The 23,373-nt window shown below is 44.5% G+C and overlaps 1 protein-coding gene across 1 annotated transcript in view; it reads right to left on the bottom strand.

Annotated features, from left to right (window-relative positions):
- Positions 1-2,070: 2,070 nt before the first annotated feature.
- The window catches only part of NOTCH3 (notch receptor 3), a 190,294-nt gene continuing 168,991 nt past the window's right edge, over positions 2,071-23,373 (bottom strand). The window contains exons 32-34 of the mRNA XM_069231695.1: positions 22,617-22,764; positions 22,035-22,132; positions 2,071-3,994 (exon numbers count right to left, since the gene is read on the bottom strand). Of these exons, the coding sequence (XP_069087796.1) occupies positions 2,579-3,994; positions 22,035-22,132; positions 22,617-22,764 (1,662 nt within the window). The 3' untranslated portion in view covers positions 2,071-2,578. The remainder of the gene's footprint in view (positions 3,995-22,034; positions 22,133-22,616; positions 22,765-23,373) is intronic.

Raw genomic sequence — 23,373 nt, 5'->3', positions numbered from 1 at the left:
ACATTTTCGACAATTCTACAATTTATAAAGCAGTTTATTAAGGTAAAAAAATGTCAACATAAAAATATAGTATTAGATGATAAAAAGGCAATGAGTGTCCTGCCCACTTTAGCAATCTGGGAAAAGCAGGAATTTCCCAGAGCCAATCCTGTAACCAGCAACTGAGCGCTTTTTTACTAAGTGGGACCTCTGCAGTGTTGCGTCATGGCGCCACCTAATCACCAGTGTCCGCAGAAAGATTTTGATTGTCCACAGTTTCAGATGTATGACAAGTGGCCAGCCACGCTCATCCTCTGGCTACAGTGATACTCCAAAAGGTGACACGCAGTCTACCACAAAGGAAACAGCATCAGTGACACTACTAGCAATTAGCAAGAACGTATACCTAGTACACAAATATAAACAAGGGCAATAGCCACTTAGACATTTCCAATCTTCACCAACATGGTTTGACCAATCAAATCCCATGAAACCAAGGGGTTAGCAGGAACAACTGCGCTTATCTATCATTCTACACAGAAATATATTTAAAACGAAGAAGATTTTAACTGTACAAGTCACACACAAATACATACACTCTCACACGCATTCATTAACATTTGTACGCCTCACTTAAACAGGGCTGGAGCAGAGGCCATTTGTTGCTATGAAAGACCAGTTAGGAGTGTCCCACGAGTTGCAGAAACCAACTTCCGGTGCAGTTTGTTACTACTTTCCAAGACATTCAGTGAAGCATCCTTCCATATTATTACTGCAAAGGAAAACAACACAGAATCCCTATTTTAACTTTCTAGAAAAGGGGCAAATTGGAATAAAACGGTCTCAGTGGAGTTGGGTGACCTTTGATCCCTTCACTCAAAGTGCTCAGGCATCTTGAAACATAACTAGTTAAATCTGATTCGATTATGCGTTCTGCTGACGCGATGCCATTTACTGGCAAATACTGGTTTGCATTTTTGGCAGCATCAAAAGTTTGGTCATAGGATGTGCTCCACAGCCATATTGTGGAAAATGGCAGTCACGGCTAAAACAGTCATGGATTTTGGCAGTGGTGGTACCACAGTGGCACAGGTACCATTTTTTTTTTTTTTTTTTAACCAGAATGTACTTTTTCTTCAGATGGCATGGGTACTGCTGTGTGCTGGCGGCAGAAGGATGAAGTGGAACTCAAAGATAATATATAGTAGCTCATCAAGCACCACAGACCTCTGAGCAGGCCGCTGTAGCTACTTGGCCACTGAGTAACTAGGCTTCCTGCCTATCCTCATCTGCACCCTTCACATAAACAAAACCAAATATAACCATAAGACCCACAGAGTCCAAGAACGCTCGATCGCTGATCGAATAATACTTAATAATGGTTGTGGTCGTTCAGAAGGCAGTACTATTCTTTAGCAGTGACATCACAACTGAAATACTTACACCCCCCCCCCCCACCACCTTCTCCAGAGGGCTGGTCAAACTGCTTTAACACAGTTACGGGTGGGGGAACTTCTCGACTTCCAATCGTGCTTGCAATTAGTCAGAAGTAACGAGAGACTGCCAATACAGTCACATTGCACAACCAATCAAGTGGTTGCGGTATAATGGCGCACCGTATGGCACTCTGGCAGCTCAGATACTGGGGTGGCTAGCCAGTTTTCAGATTTACTTAAAACCATTTGAAGAATGAACCTAGTCAAGTTCCACATTCCAGTAATTGCGGAAACTGTGGACCCATTAAAGAAACATTTCTGGAAACCGATCCTGAAACTGCTCACATCGAACAGCGAGAATTGAGTTTTCCGCTCACCGGTCACTGGTAAGAGACCCCAGCCACTCACACTGAAGTGTATGTAATCTTTGCCTCCCTCCCCCTAAGGGACATCGGAGGTGGTAATCGGTTTGCTGAAATACTCCACTGTTTAAGGCTTTCTTGTTTAGTGCTTCCTACGTTATTCAGGGCTATAGAAAAATGCTTCACTCCAGAAACAGTCTCCCACTTCTGACTTTGCCTCAGAAATAATCACTGCAACCCTGTTTACGTGAGGCCTCACATTGAACATACTTTTTTCTTTTTAATATTTGTTAAAAAAAAAGTTCAAAGAAATTCTGTACGTACTATACAAAAAGGCTTAAAAAAAAAAGCAAAGAAGACCTTTGCTTCAACAGTCTGATGTAGGTGCAAGTACAGTCTTGTTGCCACGTCAAAGAGACACTTAGTGTTATGTCCCGCTGGGATGCACTAGTTCGTGCTGGTCACTCGGGCAGTGATAAAAGCAAGACAGTGGCTAGCTTGGACACTATTCTCCAGCTTCTTACACCTTTTTTTTTTCAGTCTTTCCATCCATTTCTACACTTTTGCGCATAAACGATAAAGATAAAAACGTGTCCGTCTTCGGAAGACGAAAGACTTCATTTTCAGAGCTGGCTACGATATCAAAGATCCTTAGGATTCTGGTTTACTTCATCAAACACCTTCCTGGAGGCAACGCGGAGGGTTTCACAGGAAACCTTTTCAACTGACAAAGCCCCAAAGAGTCATCTTCACTCCCTTGAAAACGAGGGAGGAAAACAGGGGTATTTCTTTACTGGGTCTTCATGCAAACACCTGTATTTTTGCGGCCTGTTCCGGCAGATGGGAAATTTGTGTCTGAGAGGACCCAACGATAGCTGGGCTAGGGGTGGAATCTGACCAGTCTGACACAGAGTGGGGAGAGGGGCTGGACCACTGCTCCGGTGACTCTGGTGAAGGAGTTAGGTACGGGTGCTCGCTTTGCATGTGCAGGTAGTGTTTGGGACTTGCCTCCTGCCCAGGGTTATAGCTGTGCTGTGAAGGGGGCGTGGGGTAATCCTCCATGGTCTGCCCACTGTTGGTGGTGCTCTGCGGTTTGAAATACTGTGGCCGGCTACCTTGTGGCTCCTTCGGCGAGATGGGCTGGTTCAGCCTCTCCTGCATGTGCACCATGTTTTGCTGCATCGGGTGACCATTACTGTTAGCTTGCAGTGGCGGGGGATGCATCTGCTGGCCAGGGGTAGCTTGTGCCAGGGGCGAAGGCTGCCGCTGTTCAGCTGCTGACTGCATGTTCACCTGACTCTGCTGAGCAAGGACTTGAGAAGCATGGACCATTGAGAGGTGGTTCTGGAGCATCAGGCCCTGCTGGAAGCCTTGGCTATGTTGGTGAAGGTTAGGGTGGGAACCTGCTGGGTGCACCACGTTGATGACCTGGCTGCACTGGGAAGACGGGATCCTGTTGTGCCAGTCAAACGGTACGCTGACTGGACTCACCATGCCCAGGCTAAGCCCAAGACCATTGGCATTCACAATGCAGTTAGGCTGACGGACCATGGACTGCATGGATACTCGATTTTGCATGTTGTTCATAGAGAGCATGGCAGCATTCTGTGCAGTGGTCACTTCACCGATGTCGCTTAACCTGGCCAGGGAGACTGCAAATGGAGCATCCATCATGCCATGGACGATGGGTGTAGAAGGCATGGACATCGAAGCGGATGCAGGGTGGAAGACACCTGGCGATGGCATAATCGGGGATGTGGGGTTAGCAACGTAGGTACGTGGCGAATCCAGGGAGTCAACAGGCGACAAGGTAACAGAGCTCTCCATGAGTGATCCTTGGCAGTCGAGGGTCAGCTTCTTGTTCCTACTCTTGGTTTCTTTGCTATCACGGGCCAAGTTGGCGTTGCTGCCTGCGGCATTCTTTGCACTGGGCCTCCTGGTCTTCTTTCCCTGTGGGGTTTGCTTCAAATTAGACATGTAGCCATTGGGAGGGCACATTAGTGGCGACATTGTGTGGTTGCCCATAGATCCAGGACTCCGCACAGTGTTGTACTCATCTAGTAATTGCACAATGTCGTGGTGCATTCGCTCGTTCGCAATGTCACGAGGGAGCCGGTCCATGTGGTCTGTGATCTCACGGTTGGCAAAATGGTCCAGGAGGATTTTAGCAGCTTCATAACTTCCTTCACGAGCAGCTAGGAAAAGTGGAGTTTCCTCCTGAAACCAAACAAAGAAATGTCAGAGACTGCATTTAATTAGGTGCGAGTTAAACGTATGGAGTTTAGAAAATCACCAGCTGATAAAACTTAAAATACATTTCAATAACAGAGGCCCCATACCGTTCTTTATACAACTTCTCTAATTTTTTCCACTCCCACTGAAGGCATGTCTAATCCATTCACCCTCCACCCTTTGCCCCCAAGAGGCATACCCACTAAGTACAATTTAGGTGTGCAGGAGATGAAGGGAATTGGATCACTTGTTCAGCATAGAATTATTTATAACCTTAAAATGATTGCAGATCATCATTCTAGGCTTTTATTTGTTAACTTTTCTGTACTACAAAATGTTTTTCCTACTACCTCAGCCACAAAGGTCCTTGTATAGGAGAAACTGTGCTGCACTGGTCTGTTCAATTTCGCTTACATTTTTTCTTTAGCGTCTCCTACATTCGGCTACCACGTAAGCATTGCTTTAGAATATAACATCAGCGCTGATACATTTCTAAACCCTGTTTTTTTCAGAGAAGGCCTAGGTGCGACAACTTGGACCAGGTTACATTTACCTCCAAACAAATTACTTAAGACCCTGTCTATGCCCGTTTCCTCGATTGCCTTCTCCACACTTCTCAGCAAGGCTGCTGCATTGTCTTACGTTAAGTGGTTCTTAACCTTTTGAATTCTGTGGACCCCCATTTAAACAATACTGGAACCAAAGGACCTTCACTGAATCATTATTAGAATCTTGGTCATTACTGGAGGTCGCTGGGGACCCCGGCTTATGTACTTACTAGGATTGGAACCGTATAATAGAACACATAATACACAAACAAGCACTCAAACAAATACTAAAATATTTGTAATTAAAAAAAAAAATATATATATATATATTAAAAAAAAAAAAAAAATGTAATAGGAAGGTTGGCGTTATTGTGAACTCGATTGCCTCCACTCATGGTCCACACAGTATTCTGTTTCATACACCTGCACTGCTTGCAATCTGAAGAAATTAACTTAGTTTTTAGCCTCCAAATTCAAATTCCCTCACATTTACAGAATGTTTTTCAATGTTCAAATGTATTTATTGCTTCTTTGTTTATATAATCTTTATTAATCTGCTAATATTAAATTTTCTATGCTATTGAGGACTTCCTAAGTAGGCTTCACGGACCTCCCCAAGGGTTCCCGGACCACAGGTTAAGGGAGCACCACCTTCCGCCCTTCCACACCATCCCATGCAGTGGGATTTTCTGGCGTGGAGGATCTCATCAGCATAGTTCCATTTGGAGCCACAGAATCTCTGAGCACTGGCGCCATCTACAAAACTTGAGCCCTCTGGTACCAGAATTTTTAACTCGGTGGGACTCAGTGCTAATGGTACTACTAGTCATCTAAGAACAATCGTACAGCCATCCAACAGAAGATGCTTGATGACTGAGGACACTTAGGAAGTCGACCCACTGGCTTCTTCACTGCCATCTCAAAGGGAGAGTTTTGAAGCGATGGAAAGAAGGAGTTTTAAAATGAGCTCCATATATTTCTTTTCCAATAGCCGACTCTACACCTGATGATGGAAAACTACCATTTGTAGATCTGATGAGTAACAGCCAACAAGTTAGACATTCTAGTTCAACAGGCTAAGCAGAAACTTTTTATTTTTTTTAAGATCTTATGGCCCAAAAATGGCAGTACGACCTACATGGGCTGCATTAAGTGATTATTGCAGTCTTGACACCAGCATCCAGAAAAATCAGTTGATACCGAAACAGAGAGGGCACATTGGAAACAACAAGCCTAAAGATTTTTTTTTCTTTTAAAGAGGCTCTCCATTGCTGATTCTCAGCAGAGGCAAAGAAAAGTTTGTTTCACTTAAGGCACAATACCACCCAACACAGACAAGTCATAAACAGGAGATAGTCGTCCAGGTCTTGTATGGTCACCTTTGGGAAGATCAGTCCCATGTGCATCCTTAGCTAACTTGCCCGGTACATGTAGTAAAGTATGCAATCTTTCTTTGATTTTGTGCCATAACAGAAGAAGGTTAAACTGGAAGCTCTCTGCAACGGGAGAAGTTATCACAAACTAACAAATCAGAGCACTCGCAAACTAAGCGTCTACACAAAAATAACTAATTGTGTGCAGGCCTTTTTGGGTAAGACTCTTTAGTCACAGACCTGAGGCGCAGCAGTGCACCTGAAATCTCCCATACACAGGGAAAACCTTGTTTGGATGTCACAGAATATGCGATTCGGATTAGAACGAAGTAAGTCGCATTTCACTGGATGGTCCAGAGAAGACAACATTTCCAGCATTTCAGTTTATGGCAATGGGTCGAGGAGACCAAATCCAGCACATTCACTAGCCGAAAAGCAGGCAGTTTAATCTGCACGCATCATTCCAAAGAGGGCAGGAGAGTAGAGAAGGAGACATGTTAACACTTGACTAATCTCTACTCATGCAGTTTATAAGGCATTTGATACCCTCTCACAATAACCTTCGAACTAGGCAAACAATGAGTCTACACTGCCCCCTCTCCAACACCTGGGCTGAATGCAAGGTGCAAGACTTTCCTCCATGAAGAAAAAAACATAACTTCCAACAATTAGATAGAAAGATTGACATGTGACCCCAGACAAGATCCTTTCCAACAACCCAAACATGCTATCCCTGCTTGCCATTTCTACACCATCACCGTACCTAATGAGGCAGTTCAAATTCTGTCTAGGAAATTAATTGGGGGGTGGAGAGGGGGGCGTTCTCATTTAACATCAGTAGAAAGCAGGCTGCTGCAGAAACTAGTCGAGAAAGTGTACGAAAGCCAAAGAATAAATCCTAGATTGGAGAATCTCAATAACTGTATTTTAAAAGGGAACTTCAAAAGTGTGATATAGTGTAGGGGAGAGTCCTCCTCTTAGCCAAGACGATTTTGATGTTGTAGTAGACGGTCAAGATTTTCACATTCTATTAAAAAGTCAGACTTTCTGTTTTGCGGAAGGTCGTTTTCATTACTTTTTTAGACCGATTTCTTTTGGTTTGAAATTTGCATTAAAAGTGCTCTGCAAACGTGGGACAGTGGTGGTAGCTCATTTTCGCATGTATTCCAACAATGGCAACTGCCTGCTTGAAAAAAAACAGAGAGAAAAATGTACGCCTGCCACTTCAGACGACCATGTTTCTTCGACATCACTTGGGATTCTCTTGGAGTTGGGAAAAGTTTCCTCTAGTGCAGTTTGTGGGGTTGCTTCCAGACACGTATTCAATTGATTCATGAAGGTGACTTGGGATCCTCATTTAGAATGGATGCAATCAGTAAAACAAACATCATCTCTTTAACAACTTATCTATACTTGCATCAGATTCCCCACATACATCTCTGTTGCAGTTGTATCTAGTTTCAGTGGACTCAGACCAGGAAATTTAGAGATGTTCATGACCTTCGCCCCATTTTACACAGCCACTGTTCTAGTGAATGTAGACAAAAAAAAAGGAAAATGTCACTTACCCAGTGTACATCTGTTCGTGGCATTAGTCGCTGCAGATTCACATGCTGTGCATAGTCCGCCGTCTGGTGTTGGGTCGGAGTGTTACAAGTTGTTTTTCTTCGAAGAAGTCTTTTCGAGTCACGAGACCGAGGGACTCCTCCCACTTAGGTTCCATTGCGCATGGGCGTCGACTCCATCTTAGATGGTTTTCCCCGCAGAGGGTGAGGTAGGAGTTGTGTATGCTAATAATAGTGCCCATGCAATGGAATAAATACGTATGTACAAAATGAAGGTTTAATGTAATATATTTACAAATGTACAAATGTTCAAGATCTACTTCTTAACGGCTACAGGCTCCCGGGGAGGAGGGTGGGCGCATGTGAATCTGCAGCGACTAATGCCACGAACAGATGTACACTGGGTAAGTGACATTTTCCGTTCGGTGGCATGTGTAGCTGCAGATACACATGCTGTGCATAGACTAGTAAGCAGTTATCTCCCCAAAAGCGGTGGTTCAGCCTGTAGGAGTGGAAGTAGTTTGAAATAAAGTTCTTAGTACGGCTTGACCTACTGTGGCTTGTTGTGCAGATAACACATCTACACAGTAGTGTTTAGTAAATGTATGAGGCGTAGACCATGTTGCTGCCTTACATATTTCGGTCATTGGAATATTTCCTAGAAAGGCCATAGTAGCACCTTTCTTTCTGGTTGAGTGTGCCTTTGGTGTAATAGGCAGTTCCCTCTTTGCTTTAAGATAGCAGGTTTGGATGCACTTTACTATCCATCTGGCGATACCTTGTTTTGAAATTGGATTTCCTGTATGAGGTTTTTGGAAGGCAATAAATAGTTGTTTTGTCTTCCTAATTTCTTTTGTCCTGTCAATGTAGTACATTAGTGCTCTCTTGATGTCTAATGTATGTAGTGCTCTTTCAGCTATTGAATCTGGCTGTGGGAAGAACACTGGTAATTCCACTGTTTGGTTTAAGTGGAACGGTGAGATAACTTTTGGTAAGAATTTTGGATTTGTTCTTAGAACGACCTTATTTTTGTGTATTTGAATAAATGGTTCTTGTACGGTAAACGCCTGTATTTCACTTACTCTTCTTAGAGATGTGATGGCAATGAGAAATGCAACTTTCCACGTTAAGTATTGCATTTCACAAGAATGCATGGGTTCGAAAGGTGGACCCATGAGTCTTGTCAAGACAATGTTGAGGTTCCATGAAGGAACAGGTGGTGTCCTTGGTGGTATAATTCTCTTTAGGCCCTCCATAAACGCTTTAATGACAGGTATTCTAAATAGGGAAGTTGAATGAGTAATCTGCAGGTAAGCAGATATTGCTGCGAGATGTATTTTTATGGAAGAGAAAGCTAGATTTGATTTATGTAAATGTAGTAAATATCCTACTACATCTTTTGGAGATGCATGCAATGGTTGGACTTGATTATTATGGCAGTGACAAACAAATCTTTTCCATTTACTTGCATAGCAGTGTCTAGTGGATGGTCTTCTAGCTTGTTTGATGACCTCCATACACTCTTGTGTAAGGTTTAAGTGTCCAAATTCTAGGATTTCAGGAGCCAAATTGCTAGATTCAGCGATGCTGGGTTTGGATGCCTGATCTGTTGTTTGTGTTGTGTTAACAGATCTGGCCTGTTGGGTAGTTTGACATGAGGTACTACTGACCGGTCTAGTAGTGTGGTATACCAAGGTTGTCTTGCCCATGTTGGTGCTATTAGTATGAGTTTGAGTTTGTTTTGACTCAATCTGTTTACTAGATATGGAAGGAGAGGGAGAGGGGGAAAAGCGTACGCAAATATCCCTGACCAATTCATCCATAGAGCATTGCCTTGAGATTGCCGGTGTGGGTACCTGGATGCGAAGTTTTGGCATTTTGCGTTTTCTCTTGTTGCGAACAGATCTATTTGAGGTGTTCCCCAAATTTGGAAGTAAGTGTTCAGGATTTGGGGGTGAATTTCCCATTCGTGGACCTGTTGGTGATCCCGAGAGAGATTGTCTGCTAGCACGTTCTGGATCCCTGGAATAAACTGTGCTATTAGGCGAATGTGGTTGTGAATTGCCCAATGCCATATTTTTTGTGTTAGGAGACACAACTGTGTCAAGTGTGTTCCCCCCTGTTTGTTTAAATAATACATTGTCGTCATGTTGTCTGTTTTGACAAGAATGTATTTGTGGGTTATCATTGGTTGGAATGCTTTCAACGCTAGAAATACTGCTAACAGTTCTAGGTGATTTATATGAAACTTTCTTTGATGTACGTCCCATTGTCCTTGGATGCTGTGTTGATTGAGGTGTGCTCCCCACCCTGTCATGGAAGCATCTGTTATCACGTATTGTGGCACTGGGTCTTGGAAAGGCCGCCCTTTGTTTAAATTTGTACTGTTCCACCATAGAAGCGAGAGGTATGTTTGGCGGTCTATCAACACCAGATCTAGAAGTTGACCCTGTGCATGTGACCATTGTGATGCTAGGCACTGTTGTAAGGGCCGCATGTGCAATCTTGCGTTTGGGACAATGGCTATGCATGAGGACATCATGCCTAGGAGTTTTAATACCATGTTTGCGTGTATCTTTTGTGTTGGATACATAGCTTGTATCACTTTGTGAAAATTTTGAACCCTTTGTGGACTTGGAGTGGCTATCCCTTTTGTTGTGTTGATTGTCGCTCCTAAGTATTGCTGTGTTTGACGCGGCAAAAGGTGTGACTTTGCATAGTTGATGGAGAAACCTAGTTTGTATAGGGTTTGTATAACATAATCTGTGTGGTGTGAACACTTTGTTAGCGAGTTGGTTTTGATTAACCAATCGTCTAGGTACGGAAACACGTGTATTTGCTGCCTCCTGATATGTGCAGCTACTACTGCTAGACATTTTGTAAAGACTCTTGGTGCTGTTGTTATTCCGAATGGCAACACCTTGAATTGGTAATGTATTCCTTTGAATACGAACCTTAGGTATTTCCTGTGCGAGGGATGTATCAGTATATGGAAATACGCGTCTTTTAGATCTAACGTTGTCATGTAGTCTTGCTGTTTCAGTAGTGGTATTACGTCTTGTAACATGACCATGTGAAAGTGGTCTGATTTGATGTAGGTGTTTAGTGTTCTGAGATCTAATATTGGTCTCAGAGTTTTGTCCTTTTTTGGTATTAGAAAGTACAGTGAGTAAACTCCTGTGTTCTTTTGTGTTTTTGGTACTAATTCTATTGCGTCTTTTTGCAGTAATGCTTGAACTTCTAGTCCTAGAAGGTCTATATGCTGTTTTGACATATTGGGGGTTATTCCAACTTTGGAGGAGTGTTAATCCGTCCCAAAAGTGACGGTAAAGTGACGGATATACCACCAGCCGTATTACGAGTTCCATAGGATATAATGGACTCGTAATACGGCTGGTGGTAAATCCGTCACTTTTCTGTCACTTTTGGGACGGATTAACACCTCCTCCAAAGTTGGAAAAAACCACATTCTGTGTTTTCGGTGGGACATTTGGAGGGAGTTGGAGAAATTCTATGCAATAACCATGTTGGATAATTGCTAAGACCCAAGTGTCTGTTGTTATTTCTTCCCATGATTTGTGGAACTGGCTTAGTCTTCCCCCCACTGGTGTTGTGTGAAGGGGTTGTGTGACTTGTGAGTCACTGTTTAGTTTGAGGGGTTTTGGGACCCTGAAACTTTCCCCGGTTTCTTGGGAATTGGCCCCCTCTGTATTGTCCTCGAAAGCCACCCCTTTGATATTGTCCCTGGTAGGTAGGTGGTCTGGTTTGTGAGGTGCTGGCTTCTGTGGCTTGACCTCGAAACCCTCCTCTGTAAGTTGTTTTGCGAAATGTGCCAAATGTGCCTCTGCCCTGCGGGGAATAGAGTGCGCCCATGGCTTTGGCTGCGTCAGTGTCCTTTTTTAATTTTTCAATTGCAGTGTCCACTTCTGGTCCAAACAATTGCTGTTCATTGAACGGCATATTGAGCACTGCCTGTTGTATCTCAGGTTTGAAGCCAGATGTGCGCAGCCATGCGTGCCTCCTTATTGTCACGGCAGTATTTATTGTTCTTGCAGCTGTATCTGCTGCATCCATAGAAGAGCCTATTTGGTTGTTGGAGATATTTTGCCCCTCTTCAACCACTTGTTTTGCTCGTTTCTGGAATTCTTTGGGGAGGTGCTCGATGAGATGCTGCATCTCGTCCCAATGGGCCCTGTCGTATCGCGCTAGGAGTGCTTGCGAATTGGCGATGCGCCACTGATTTGCAGCTTGTGCTGCAACTCTTTTCCCAGCTGCATCAAACTTGCGGCTCTCCTTGTCCGGAGGTGGTGCGTCGCCTGATGTCTGCGAGTTGGCTCTTTTACGAGCTGCTCCTACGACTACTGAATCTGGTGTCAGTTGCGATGTAATAAAAGCAGGGTCTGTGGGCGGTGCCTTGTATTTTTTCTCCACCCTTGGAGTTATTACTCTGCTTTTAACAGGCTCCTTGAAAATTTGTTTAGCGTGCCTTAGCATTCCCTGGAGCATGGGAAGGCTTTGATAATGGCTGTGGGTGGAGGACAGGGTGTTAAAGAGTAAGTCATCCTCAATAGGCTCCGAATGTAGAGATACATTATGAAATTCGGCTGCCCTAGCTACCACCTGTGCATATGCTGTACTGTCCTCAGGTGGTGAGGGTCTAGTTGGGTACGAATCTGGACTATTGTCCGATACTGGTGCATCATAGAGGTCCCATGCTGCCTGATCATCCTGGCTCATGGTGGTATGAGCTGGTGATTGTGGTGGAGTCTGTGCCGGTGACACATGAGTTGACTGTGGTGGAGAGGGTTGGGGAGTTACCCTTTTTACCACCTTTGCTTGTGGTGGCTTGTCTTGTTGTTGGAAGTCAAGTTTCCTTTTCCTTCTGATTGGGGAAGAGTGCTGATTTTCCCTGTACCCCTTTGGATAAAGATCCACTTTTGAGTGTGATCTACGTCTGTAGTTTGTAATTCCTCCTCAAACCTGTGTCTTTTTAGTTGGGAGGACATTGATTGTTCCTCTGAGTAGGAACTGGCTTTCGGTTCGGTTGCTGGGCGTTTTGGCACCGAAACAGTGTCTTTTGTTGTTTTCGGCTCCGAAGAGATTTTCCTCTTTTTCGGTGTCGTACCGTCTTGGCGTCGACCGTCGTCGGTGCTGCTATCTCTGTGCCGAGCAGCTTCGGTTCCGCTGTCTCGGTGTCGACCCTTTTCTGCGGCACTTTCTCAGTCCCGAGATTGCTGCGTGCCTGTGTCTCGACCTGAGTCGGACGATCTCGGCACCAGTTCGCCCTTTTTCGGTGCCGATGGACGGTCACCTACTTTATGGGTTGAGCCATGGCCTGTCGGCAGTGGCGTCCCCTGGGCTTTGTCTGTTTTTCTGTGTGACGCTTGTTTCGACGTCTTACTCACGGTTTCTTCGACGTCGAATTCTTCGGAATCCGATTCGTGGATGGAGAATGTTTCTTCTTCTCCCTCTTCCTCGAACCGTTGTTGTCCTGTCGGCGTGGACGCCATCTGCAACCTTCTGGCTCTTCGGTCTCGGAGCGTTTTTCTCGACCGAAACGCTCGACAGGCCTCACACGTCTCTTCTTTGTGCTCGGGTGACAGGCACAAGTTACAGACCAAATGTTGGTCTGTATAGGGATATTTACTGTGGCATTTAGGACAGAATCGGAACGGGGTCCGTTCCATCAGTCTCGATGTTGCACGCGGTCAGGCCGACCAGGCCCCGACTGGGGATCGAAATTACCCCGAAGGGCTACCGGAGCTCTTCAAGATTCGGTGTCGATTCTAATCTAACCTGATACCGAACGAAACAATACCGACGAATTTTCTGTTGATTCTGACTAACTTTCCGACCCGAAACACGGAGCGAAAAGGAACACGTCCGAACCCGATGGCGGAAAAAAAACAATCTAAGATGGAGTCGACGCCCATGCGCAATGGAACCTAAGTGGGAGGAGTCCCTCGGTCTCGTGACTCGAAAAGACTTCTTCGAACAAAAACAACTTGTAACACTCCGACCCAACACCAGACGGCGGACTATGCACAGCATGTGTATCTGCAGCTACACATGCCACCGAACTATAGGTTTCTTACTGCAGCCTCCTCAGTAACAGATAGCAGTTACTGGTACGGCCTTTAAGGGCTGAGACCACAATCTCTACATGGAGGTTTGCTGGTCTCCTCAAGTTAACTACCACATCAATGCAGTTGAATGTAAGGACAAGAGGCTGGTGCTTGAGGCCTTGCTCCTTTGTTTGCTAGTGAAGTCACGTGGTCCTTTCCCTCTCTGCAGCTTCTTCAGCGCTCCTATATTGTGCTTCAAGACCCAAAAGCGGGAAAAAATGGTGGTGATGCACAGGAACTTCCAGGGCACCATCTTATGTCACACAAGGAACAGACTTAACACCAAATGTTGGTCGACATCAAGCGAAACAAGCATTTGCAATGTAACAGGTTTTGCATTTTCTCGAGTTAGAGCTATTACTGTTGTAAACTCCTAACCGGACTTTTCTTGCCACACAAATTGAAAGAAAAAAAATTAGCGAAATCGCGCTATGTAAAACGCAGTGCAATCGCTCTGAAATTGAAAACCAAAAAAACAAGTGTGCTCTGTAAAACCCAGCTCAATCGCGCTGCGTGGAAAAATAAAAAATATAAAGTAGTCCGGAAACCATGCTGAAAACATGGAGCCTCGTATGTTTTCAGCAGTTGGCCGGTGTGCTCGAGGCGGGCTAAACACCAGAAAAGGCATGACGTATGCATGCCTTTAACTAATGAAATCAAGGGGATTTTAAAAGGCAAGCCCATGAACCAATGGAAGTGACAGGTGTGACATGGGTGTGGTTAAAAGCTCAAAGAGACTACAACAGGGAGTGCGCCTGTGCGCTCTACCTTAAAAAAAAAAAAAAAAAAAGACACAAGAAGGACAAACAATTCCGGACCAAACCACTACATGGTGGAATAGACATACAGCATATGAATCCAGAAAATGTTTCATGCTCCAAAACATTGGGTACAGGCGACTCCACACAAGCATACCCTTTAAGTTCAGCATTTCATACAAATTCACAACGACCAGGTCTTAGGCATGCACTTCTCAGTAAAAAGCAGGACTGCATATTTGAAAGTTGCATGTAGTTTTAGTACAATCTCAACATTTATTCAGAGCAGCCACTAACCGATCTCTGCGAGACAGAAAACACAGATCTTTGCATCGATGCAACTACACCAAACATCTTTGGAATGTGCACTATAGATCTGCTAGTACAAGGCATTAGTGCAATTTCTTCCAATCTAATCATTCACACTTCCTTAACTTAATGAAATCGGATTCAACAATGATCCTCTTAGTTCCCAACTGACGAGGTATATGTTTATTACCACTGCCAGTAGATTCCCCCATCCATGCACACCAGACTTGTAAAGTAGCTTACACATCGCTCCTTAAACTGTCCAATGTGTATATTTGACTACCTGTAAATACTAAGAGGTATCCTGTCCTACTAACATGACCTGCTAGTAATGTAATTGGCAAAGGATCTGCATTTTGTGTATCGCACATCCTTATTACCACCACGCTTCTGACTGGATAAGATTATATTTCCCTAGTTAATATACTTCAAAAGGTCAGAAGTCTTATGCAGCACTAGAAAAAGTCACCATTTAACTATAGTTGCATACCAACACCTTCTCTGAAATCATTTTTGACGATCCTGGTCCTTTATTATTTCAAAGAATTGAAGAGAAGAGCGGGTGTCTCGAATTCAGACACTTCTCTTTATTGAGAAGTGGAAACTGCTACCCCCTTTAGAACTGAAGCACTGCTGTGAACTATTTTCAAAGGTTATGAATATGTCAGGGGAATATCCCTTGCTGGAGAAGGAAAAATGAATCACTTTTGTTTAACAGTTGTACTCAAGCAAGGGTATTCTACCCAGATTCATGGTCAATCCCTCCCTTGTTGGATGTTGGCAGCACATGTAGCTTTGGAATAAACAGCTGTTAAGACGGCTTCAAGCCAAAGTAAACTCCACTCACCTTTCAAACAACATTTAAAGAGTTAGCCTGATTTTTTGTCCAGATGCTTTATATTCCAGTTATAAAAAATGGGTTTCAGAGGTATAAATGAAATAAAAGTTCTAGATATTCTGGAATTTTAATCCAAATAACTTATTCTAAAGTTATGAACCCATGGCACAAAACTGCATAATCCTGATCATGAATTTTATGACTCAAGATGGAAATGAAAATGTCACTTACCCAGTGTACATCTGTTCGTGGCATCAGTCGCTGTAGATTCGCATGTTTTGCATAGCTCGCCATCTGGTGTTGGGCCGGAGTGTTACAAGTTGTTTTTCTTCGAAGAAGTCTTTCGAGTCACGGGACCGAGTGACTCCTCCTTTTGTCTCCATTGCGCATGGGCGTCGACTCCATCTTCGATTGTTTTTCCCTGCAGAGGGTGAGGTAGGAGTTGAATTGTAGTAATAGTGCCCATGCAATGGAGTGACTAAGTATGTACCTATTTAAGGTTGAGATGATACATATACAAATAGTTGAAGGTAACTTCCAAACTGCTACAGGCTCCCGGGGAGGCGGGTGGGCACATGCGAATCTACAGCGACTGATGCCACGAACAGATGTACACTGGGTAAGTGACATTTTCAGTTCGATGGCATCTGTCGCTGTAGATACGCATGTTTTGCATAGACTAGTAAGCAGTTATCTCCCCAAAAGCGGTGGCTCAGCCTGTAGGAGTGGAAGTAGTTTGAAATAATGTTCTTAATACGGCTTGACCTACTGTGGCTTGTTGTGCGGATAACACGTCTACACAGTAGTGCTTGGTGAATGTGTGAGGCGTAGACCATGTGGCTGCCTTACATATTTCTTGCATTGGGATGTTTCCTAGAAAGGCCATGGTAGCACCTTTCTTTCTGGTTGAGTGTGCCCTTGGTGTAATGGGCAGCTGTCGTTTAGCTTTAAGGTAGCAGATTTGGATGCATTTAACTATCCATCTGGCTATACCTTGTTTTGATATTGGGTTTCCTGCATGAGGTTTTTGAAATGCAATAAATAGTTGTTTAGTCTTTCTGATGTTCTTTGTTCTGTCAATGTAATACATTAATGCTCTTTTGACATCTAATGTATGTAGTGCCCTTTCAGCTACGGTATCTGGTTGTGGAAAGAACACTGGAAGTTCCACTGTTTGATTTAGATGGAACGGTGAAATAACCTTTGGCAAAAATTTAGGATTAGTCCTTAGGACGACCTTATTCTTGTGTAGTTGTATAAAAGGTTCTTGTATTGTAAACGCCTGAATCTCGCTTACTCTTCTTAGGGAAGTAATGGTGATGAGAAATGCAACCTTCCAGGTTAGGAACTGTATTTCGCAAGAGTGCATGGGTTCAAAAGGTGGACCCATAAGTCTAGTTAGGACAACATTTAGGTTCCATGAAGGAACAGGTGGTGTTCTTGGTGGTATAATTCTCCTAAGGCCCTCCATGAATGCTTTAATGACTGGTATCTTATATAGGGAAGTTGAATAGGTAGTCTGCAGGTATGCAGATATTGCTGCAAGGTGTATTTTAATGGAAGAGAAAGCTAGGTTAGATTTTTGTAAGTGAAGCAAGTAACCCACTACATGTTCTGGAGTTGTGTGTAATGGTTGTATTTGATTAATATGGCAGTAGCAAACAAACCTCTTCCATTTACTTGCATAGCAGTGCCTGGTGGATGGCCTTCTGGCTTGCTTTATGACTTCCATACATTCTTGGGTAAGTTGTAAGTGCCCGAATTGTAGGATTTCAGGAGCCAGATTGCTAGATTCAGCGATGCTGGATCTGGGTGTCTGATCTTTTGGTTGTGTTGTGTCAACAGATCTGGCCTGTTGGGCAATTTGATGTGGGGTACTACTGATAGGTCTAGCAGCGTTGTGTACCAAGGTTGCCTTGCCCAAGTTGGTGCTATTAATATGAGTTTGAGTTTGTTTTGACTGAGTTTGTTTACCAGGTAAGGAAGGAGAGGGAGAGGAGGAAAAGCGTAAGCAAATATCCCTGACCAGTTCATCCATAGGGCATTGCCTTGGGACTGTTTGTGTGGGTATCTGGATGCGAAGTTTTGGCATTTTGCGTTCTCCTTCGTCGCAAACAAGTCTATTTGAGGTGTTCCCCAGAGTTTGAAATAGGTGTTCAGAATTTGGGGGTGAATTTCCCATTCGTGGACCTGTTGATGATCGAGAGAGATTGTCTGCGAGTTGATTTTGGATCCCTGGTATAAATTGTGCTATTAGGCGAATTTGGTTGTGAATTGCCCAACGCCAAATTTTTTGTGCTAGCAGGCTTAACTGCGTGGAGTGCGTCACCCCTTGCTTGTTTAGATAATACATTGTTGTCATGTTGTCTGTCTTGACGAGAATGTATTTGTGAACTATTATTGGTTGGAAAGCTTTTAGTGCTTGAAAAACTGCTCGAAGTTCTAGGTGATTTATATGCAGTTTTGTTTGATGTACGTTCCATTGTCCTTGTGTGCTGTGTTGATCGAGGTGTGCTCCCCACCCTGTCATGGAAGCATCTGTTGTTATTACGTATTGTGGCACTGGGTCTTGGAAAGGCCGCCCTTTGTTTAAATTTATGTTGTTCCACCACAGAAGCGAGAGGTAAGTTTGGCGGTCTATTAACACCAGATCTAGAAGATGACCCTGTGCTTGAGACCACTGTGATGCTAGGCACTGTTGTAAGGGCCTCATGTGCAGTCTTGCGTTTGGGACAATGGCTATGCATGAAGACATCATGCCTAGGAGTTGTAATATCATCTTTGCTTGTATCTTTTGTGTTGGATACAAGCGTTGTATGATGGTGTTGAAATTTTGAATTCTTTGGGGACTTGGAGTGGCTACTCCTTTTGTTGTGTCTATTATGGCTCCTAGGTATTGTTGTACCTTGCACGGCAGAATGTTGGATTTCGTGAAGTTGACGGTGAACCCTAGTTTGAAGAGGGTTTGTATGATCTGATTTGTGTGATTTGAGCACTCTATTAACGAATGGGCCTTGATTAGCCAGTCGTCTAGATATGGGAACACATGTATTTGCTGCCTTCTGATGTGTGCAGCGACTACTGCTAGACATTTGGTAAAGACTCTTGGTGCGGTTGTTAATCCGAAAGGCAGTATCTTGAATTGGTAATGTATTCCTTTGAATACAAACCTTAGGTATTTCCTGTGCGATGGGTGTATTGGTATATGGAAATACGCGTCCTTGAGGTCTAAAGTTGTCATGTAGTTTTAGCAATGGTAATACTTCTTGTAGTGTGACCATGTGAAAGTGGTCTGATTTGATGAATGTGTTCACTATTCTGAGGTCTAGGATTGGTCTCAGCGTTTTGTCCTTCTTTGGTATCAGAAAGTACAGTGAGTAAACTCCTGTGTTTATTTGTGTGTTTGGCACTAACTCGATTGCATTCTTTTGCAATAGTGCCTGCACTTCTATCTCCAGGAGATTGGAATGATGTTTTGTCAAATTTTGTGCTTTTGGTGGTATGTTTGGAGGGAATTGTAGAAATTCTATGCAATAACCATGTTGGATAATTGCTAGAACCCAAGTGTCTGTAGTGATTTCCTCCCATGCTTTGTAATAATGACTTATTCTTCCCCCCACTGGTGTTGTGTGGAGGGGGTGAGTGACATGTGAGTCACTGCTTAGTAGTAGGGGTTTTGGGGCTTTGAAATTTTCCTCTATTCCTAGGGAATTGCGCTCCTCTATATTGTCCCCGAAAACCTCCTCTGTACTGTCCCTGGTAACTGGACGGTGTTGCCTGTGAGGTGCTGGCTTGTGTGCTCTGACCCCGAAACCCCCCTCTAAAGGGTGTTTTACGGAATGTGCTGTAATTCCCTCTGCTCTGCGGGGAGTAGAGTGCGCCCATGGCTTTAGCAGTGTCCGTGTCTTTTTTGAGTTTCTCAATCGCTGTGTCCACTTCTGGACAGAACAGTTCTTTTTCGTTAAAAGGCATATTGAGAACTGCTTGCTGAATCTCTGGTTTAAATCCAGACGTTCGGAGCCATGCATGCCTTCTGATAGTTACAGATGTATTAATTGTCCGTGCAGCTGTATCTGCAGCGTCCATGGAGGAGCGGATTTGGTTGTTGGAAATGGTCTGTCCCTCCTCAACCACTTGTTTTGCCCTATTTTGTAGGTCCTTGGGCAGATGGTCAATGAGATGTTGCATCTCATCCCAATGGGCTCTGTCATAGCGCGCAAGTAGTGCCTGGGAGTTCGCGATGCGCCACTGGTTTGCAGCTTGTGCTGCGACTCACTTACCAGCTGCATCGAACTTGCGGCTTTCTTTATCTGGGGGTGGTGCATCTCCAGATGTGTGGGAGTTGGCCCTTTTCCTAGCTGCTCCTACAACGACAGAGTCTGGTGGCAGCTGTGTAGTGATGAAAGCCGGGTCTGTAGGAGGCACCTTATACTTTTTTTCCCACTCTTGGTGTGATTGCCCTACTTTTGACCGGCTCCTTAAAGATTTCTTTTGCGTGCCGGAGCATACCAGGGAGCATAGGCAGGCTTTGGTAGGAGCTGTGGGTGGAGGAGAGTGTGTTGAATAAAAAGTCATCCTCGACCTGTTCTGAGTGGAGGCTTACATTGTGAAATTGTGCTGCTCTAGCCACCACTTGAGAATACGCAGTGCTGTCCTCTGGTGGAGATGGCTTCATAGGGTATGCCTCCGGACTGTTATCTGACACTGGGGCGTCGTATAAGTCCCATGCGTCTTGATCTTGGTCACCCTGGCTCATGGTGGTGTGAGCTGGGGAATGTGATGGAGTTTGTGCTGGTGAGACGTTAATCACAGGTGGAGGAGAGGGTGGTGGGGTAACTTTTTTCACCACTTTTGTTTGTGGTGTTTGTTCAGTTTGGAACTCCAATCTTCTCTTTCTTCTAATAGCGGGAAGGGTTCTTATTTTTCCTGTCCCCTGCTGTATGAAAATACGCTTTTGCGTATGGTCTACATCAGTTGAGTGTAGCTCTTCCTCAAACCTATGCTTTTGCATTTGGGAGGTTAGCGAGTGCTCTTCTGTATAAGAGCCTGAAACTGGGTCGGTTGCAGTTTGTTTTGGCACCGAAACCCTGTCTGCATCTTTTTTCGGCTCCGAGGTGACTTTTTTCTTTTTCGGGGCCGAAACCTCTCGGCGTTGATCTTCTTTGGTGCCGCTGTCTCGGCGTCGAGCCGTGTCTACACCGGTATCTCGGTGTTGATGCTTGTCTCCAGCACTTTCTCGGTCCCGAGAAGGCTGCGTGCCGGTGTCTCGACCGGAGTCGGACGATCTCGGCACTGTTTGGGCCTTTTTCGGTGCCGACGGTCGGTCACCGAATTTATGGGTCGAGCCATGGCCTGGTGGCAGTGGCGTCCCCTGGGCCTTGTAAATCTTCTTCTGAGTGGTTTTCGACGTCTTACTCACGGTTTGTGTATCGTCTAATCCTTCGGAGTCCGATTCTTGGATCGAAAAGGTTCCCTCCTCTTCTTGTTCCTCGAACTCCCGGTGGGCTGTCGGCGCGGACGCCATCTGAAGTCTTCTGGCTCGACGGTCTCGGAGTGTTTTTCGGGACCGGAACGCACGACAGGCCTCACAGGTGTCTTCACTGTGCTCAGGTGACAGGCACAGGTTGCAGACCAAGTGTTGGTCTGTATAGGGGTATTTATTGTGGCATTTGGGACAGAAACAGAACGGGGTCCGTTCCATCGGTGTTCTTCTGCACGCGGTCGGGCCGACCCGGCCCCGACGGGGGATCGAAAAAATTACCCCGAAGGGCACCGGAGCTCTTCGATCTTAGACGCGGTGTTGAATCTAACTACGCCGATCCCGAACGCAACAATACAGACGAAAATCTTCCGAAATTAGCTATCTTTCCGTTCCGAAGCTCGGAGCGACAGGAACACGTCCGAACCCGATGGCGGAAAAAAAACAATCGAAGATGGAGTCGACGCCCATGCGCAATGGAGACAAAAGGAGGAGTCACTCGGTCCCGTGACTCGAAAGACTTCTTCGAAGAAAAACAACTTGTAACACTCCGGCCCAACACCAGATGGCGAGCTATGCAAAACATGCGTATCTACAGCGACAGATGCCATCGAACACTAGGTTACAGTTTTGTGACTTTTCTTTACTATTGACCTGGCAACTGGCTGTAAAAGGACCTTGTTGTAGGTTTCCATACCACACAGACCAAATACTTCTAGTCTGCTTTGTGTGCCTAAGGCAAATGAATCTATACTGCAAAGCCTCCATAGATTTCTGCTTTCCTACCTTTACTCCCTCAAGTGTCTGCTTCGACTACTTGGCCAAACAACTGAGTGTCAAATTAAAAGGTTCCTTCTACAGTGATGGTATTTTTCTCAGATCCACACTATTTCAATTTGTTCTAGTCAGGCCCAAACTGCATTTTCAATAGGAGTATAAATAAGTTGAAACATGTGTCTATGAAAGATTAAATGCTGGAAACTGGTAATAAAGATAAACGGACACAATATGACACAACTGAGTCACCCACCTTGAGATCCTGCATATCTTTATTGGCACCATTCTTCAGAAGAGCCAGAGTAGCCTCCAGGTTGTTAACTGCTGCTGCCCAGTGAAGAGCAGATTTACCTGTAGAAACAAAGGCAGGTACATTCAGCAGACTCTCCCTCAAGACAATGCCAGGGAGTTTCAGAGGCACATCACTGCAAGGACATTAAAATCAGACAAGACAAACAACTGCAAAATATGCTTCAGGAAGAAGTACACTCTACTGTAAACCAACACTTAATACACAATGTCCAGCATTTCAGAGAATTGCATAACTATGTCAGAACAATCATTCTGGCACAACAGACCTTTACAAATGTAAAGTGTCTTAGAGGAAACCAACAGCAATTATGTCAAGGGATTAAAGGGGATTTTAATAACAAAGTTCTTTGATACACTAAGAGGCATGGCTCAGTGAGGTAGGTGTGCCCATTTATCCAGGAAGAGTGATTTTTTGTAGATGTGCTTCAGAATTCTCTAAGTAGAAGCTTACTAAATCATGCAGTTACCATGCTGGACCTCAACCCCATCCTGCTGCATATAAAAGTCTAGGGCCTTTATTTACCCAGCTCATCCACAGCATTCACATCTGCATGGCAGGCAATGAGCTCTTCCACCATCCCCTCCACCGCAAGCCGGGCAGCCAATATCAGAGCTGTTGAACCATCAAGCATCCTGGAGTCCAGGTCTGTGGAGCGGTTCCGGATCAGGATCTGAAAGTAGAGAAAATGCAGGCTATGTCACAGTATGTATACACTGTATGGCTTTCTAAAGCCAAGCAAACATCTCTGGAAAATGACCTCATTTAGTCATTCATAATTCTCAACCTGTAGAGTTACCATACAATCCACTTCAACAAAAGGGTGGCCAGGGGCTTGGGGAGTAGTGGGGTGTCAAAGACAGACATTCCCCCTGTCATCAACTGGTGCTTACACTAGCCTTCAGAGTTAAAAATAAAATACTACGTTGATGGCAATATCCTATTACTACGGTAATAAAAACAATGTCCATGCAACTTAGTAATAGATATATAGTGAGAAGTGTGAACCTGTAGCAAAAGTAAGCCAATCACTTAAGATCAGAGCCGACTTGGATTTGTGGCCCTCGGAAGTTATACCGAACCTGCAAGACCCTACCAAGCGGCGCTAAAATCTTTGGTAAAAGGGAGGAGCACAAGGCCGGTGGCTTGCAAAGTATGGAGTGTCATATGTGACTTGTATTGTTGATACATATAGACCACTTGTTATGTTTCCCATTTCAAGGGCTTAGTAGGCCAGTGGATGCATGACGAGACATAATACAGATTGTTTTCCAATGTTTGA

The sequence above is a fragment of the Pleurodeles waltl genome, chromosome 4_2 (genome assembly GCF_031143425.1).
Source record: "Pleurodeles waltl isolate 20211129_DDA chromosome 4_2, aPleWal1.hap1.20221129, whole genome shotgun sequence".
NCBI classification, from domain to species: domain Eukaryota; kingdom Metazoa; phylum Chordata; class Amphibia; order Caudata; family Salamandridae; genus Pleurodeles; species Pleurodeles waltl.
Note: the sequence above shows the minus strand (reverse complement) of the source record. Positions and strands in the feature narration are given on the sequence as shown.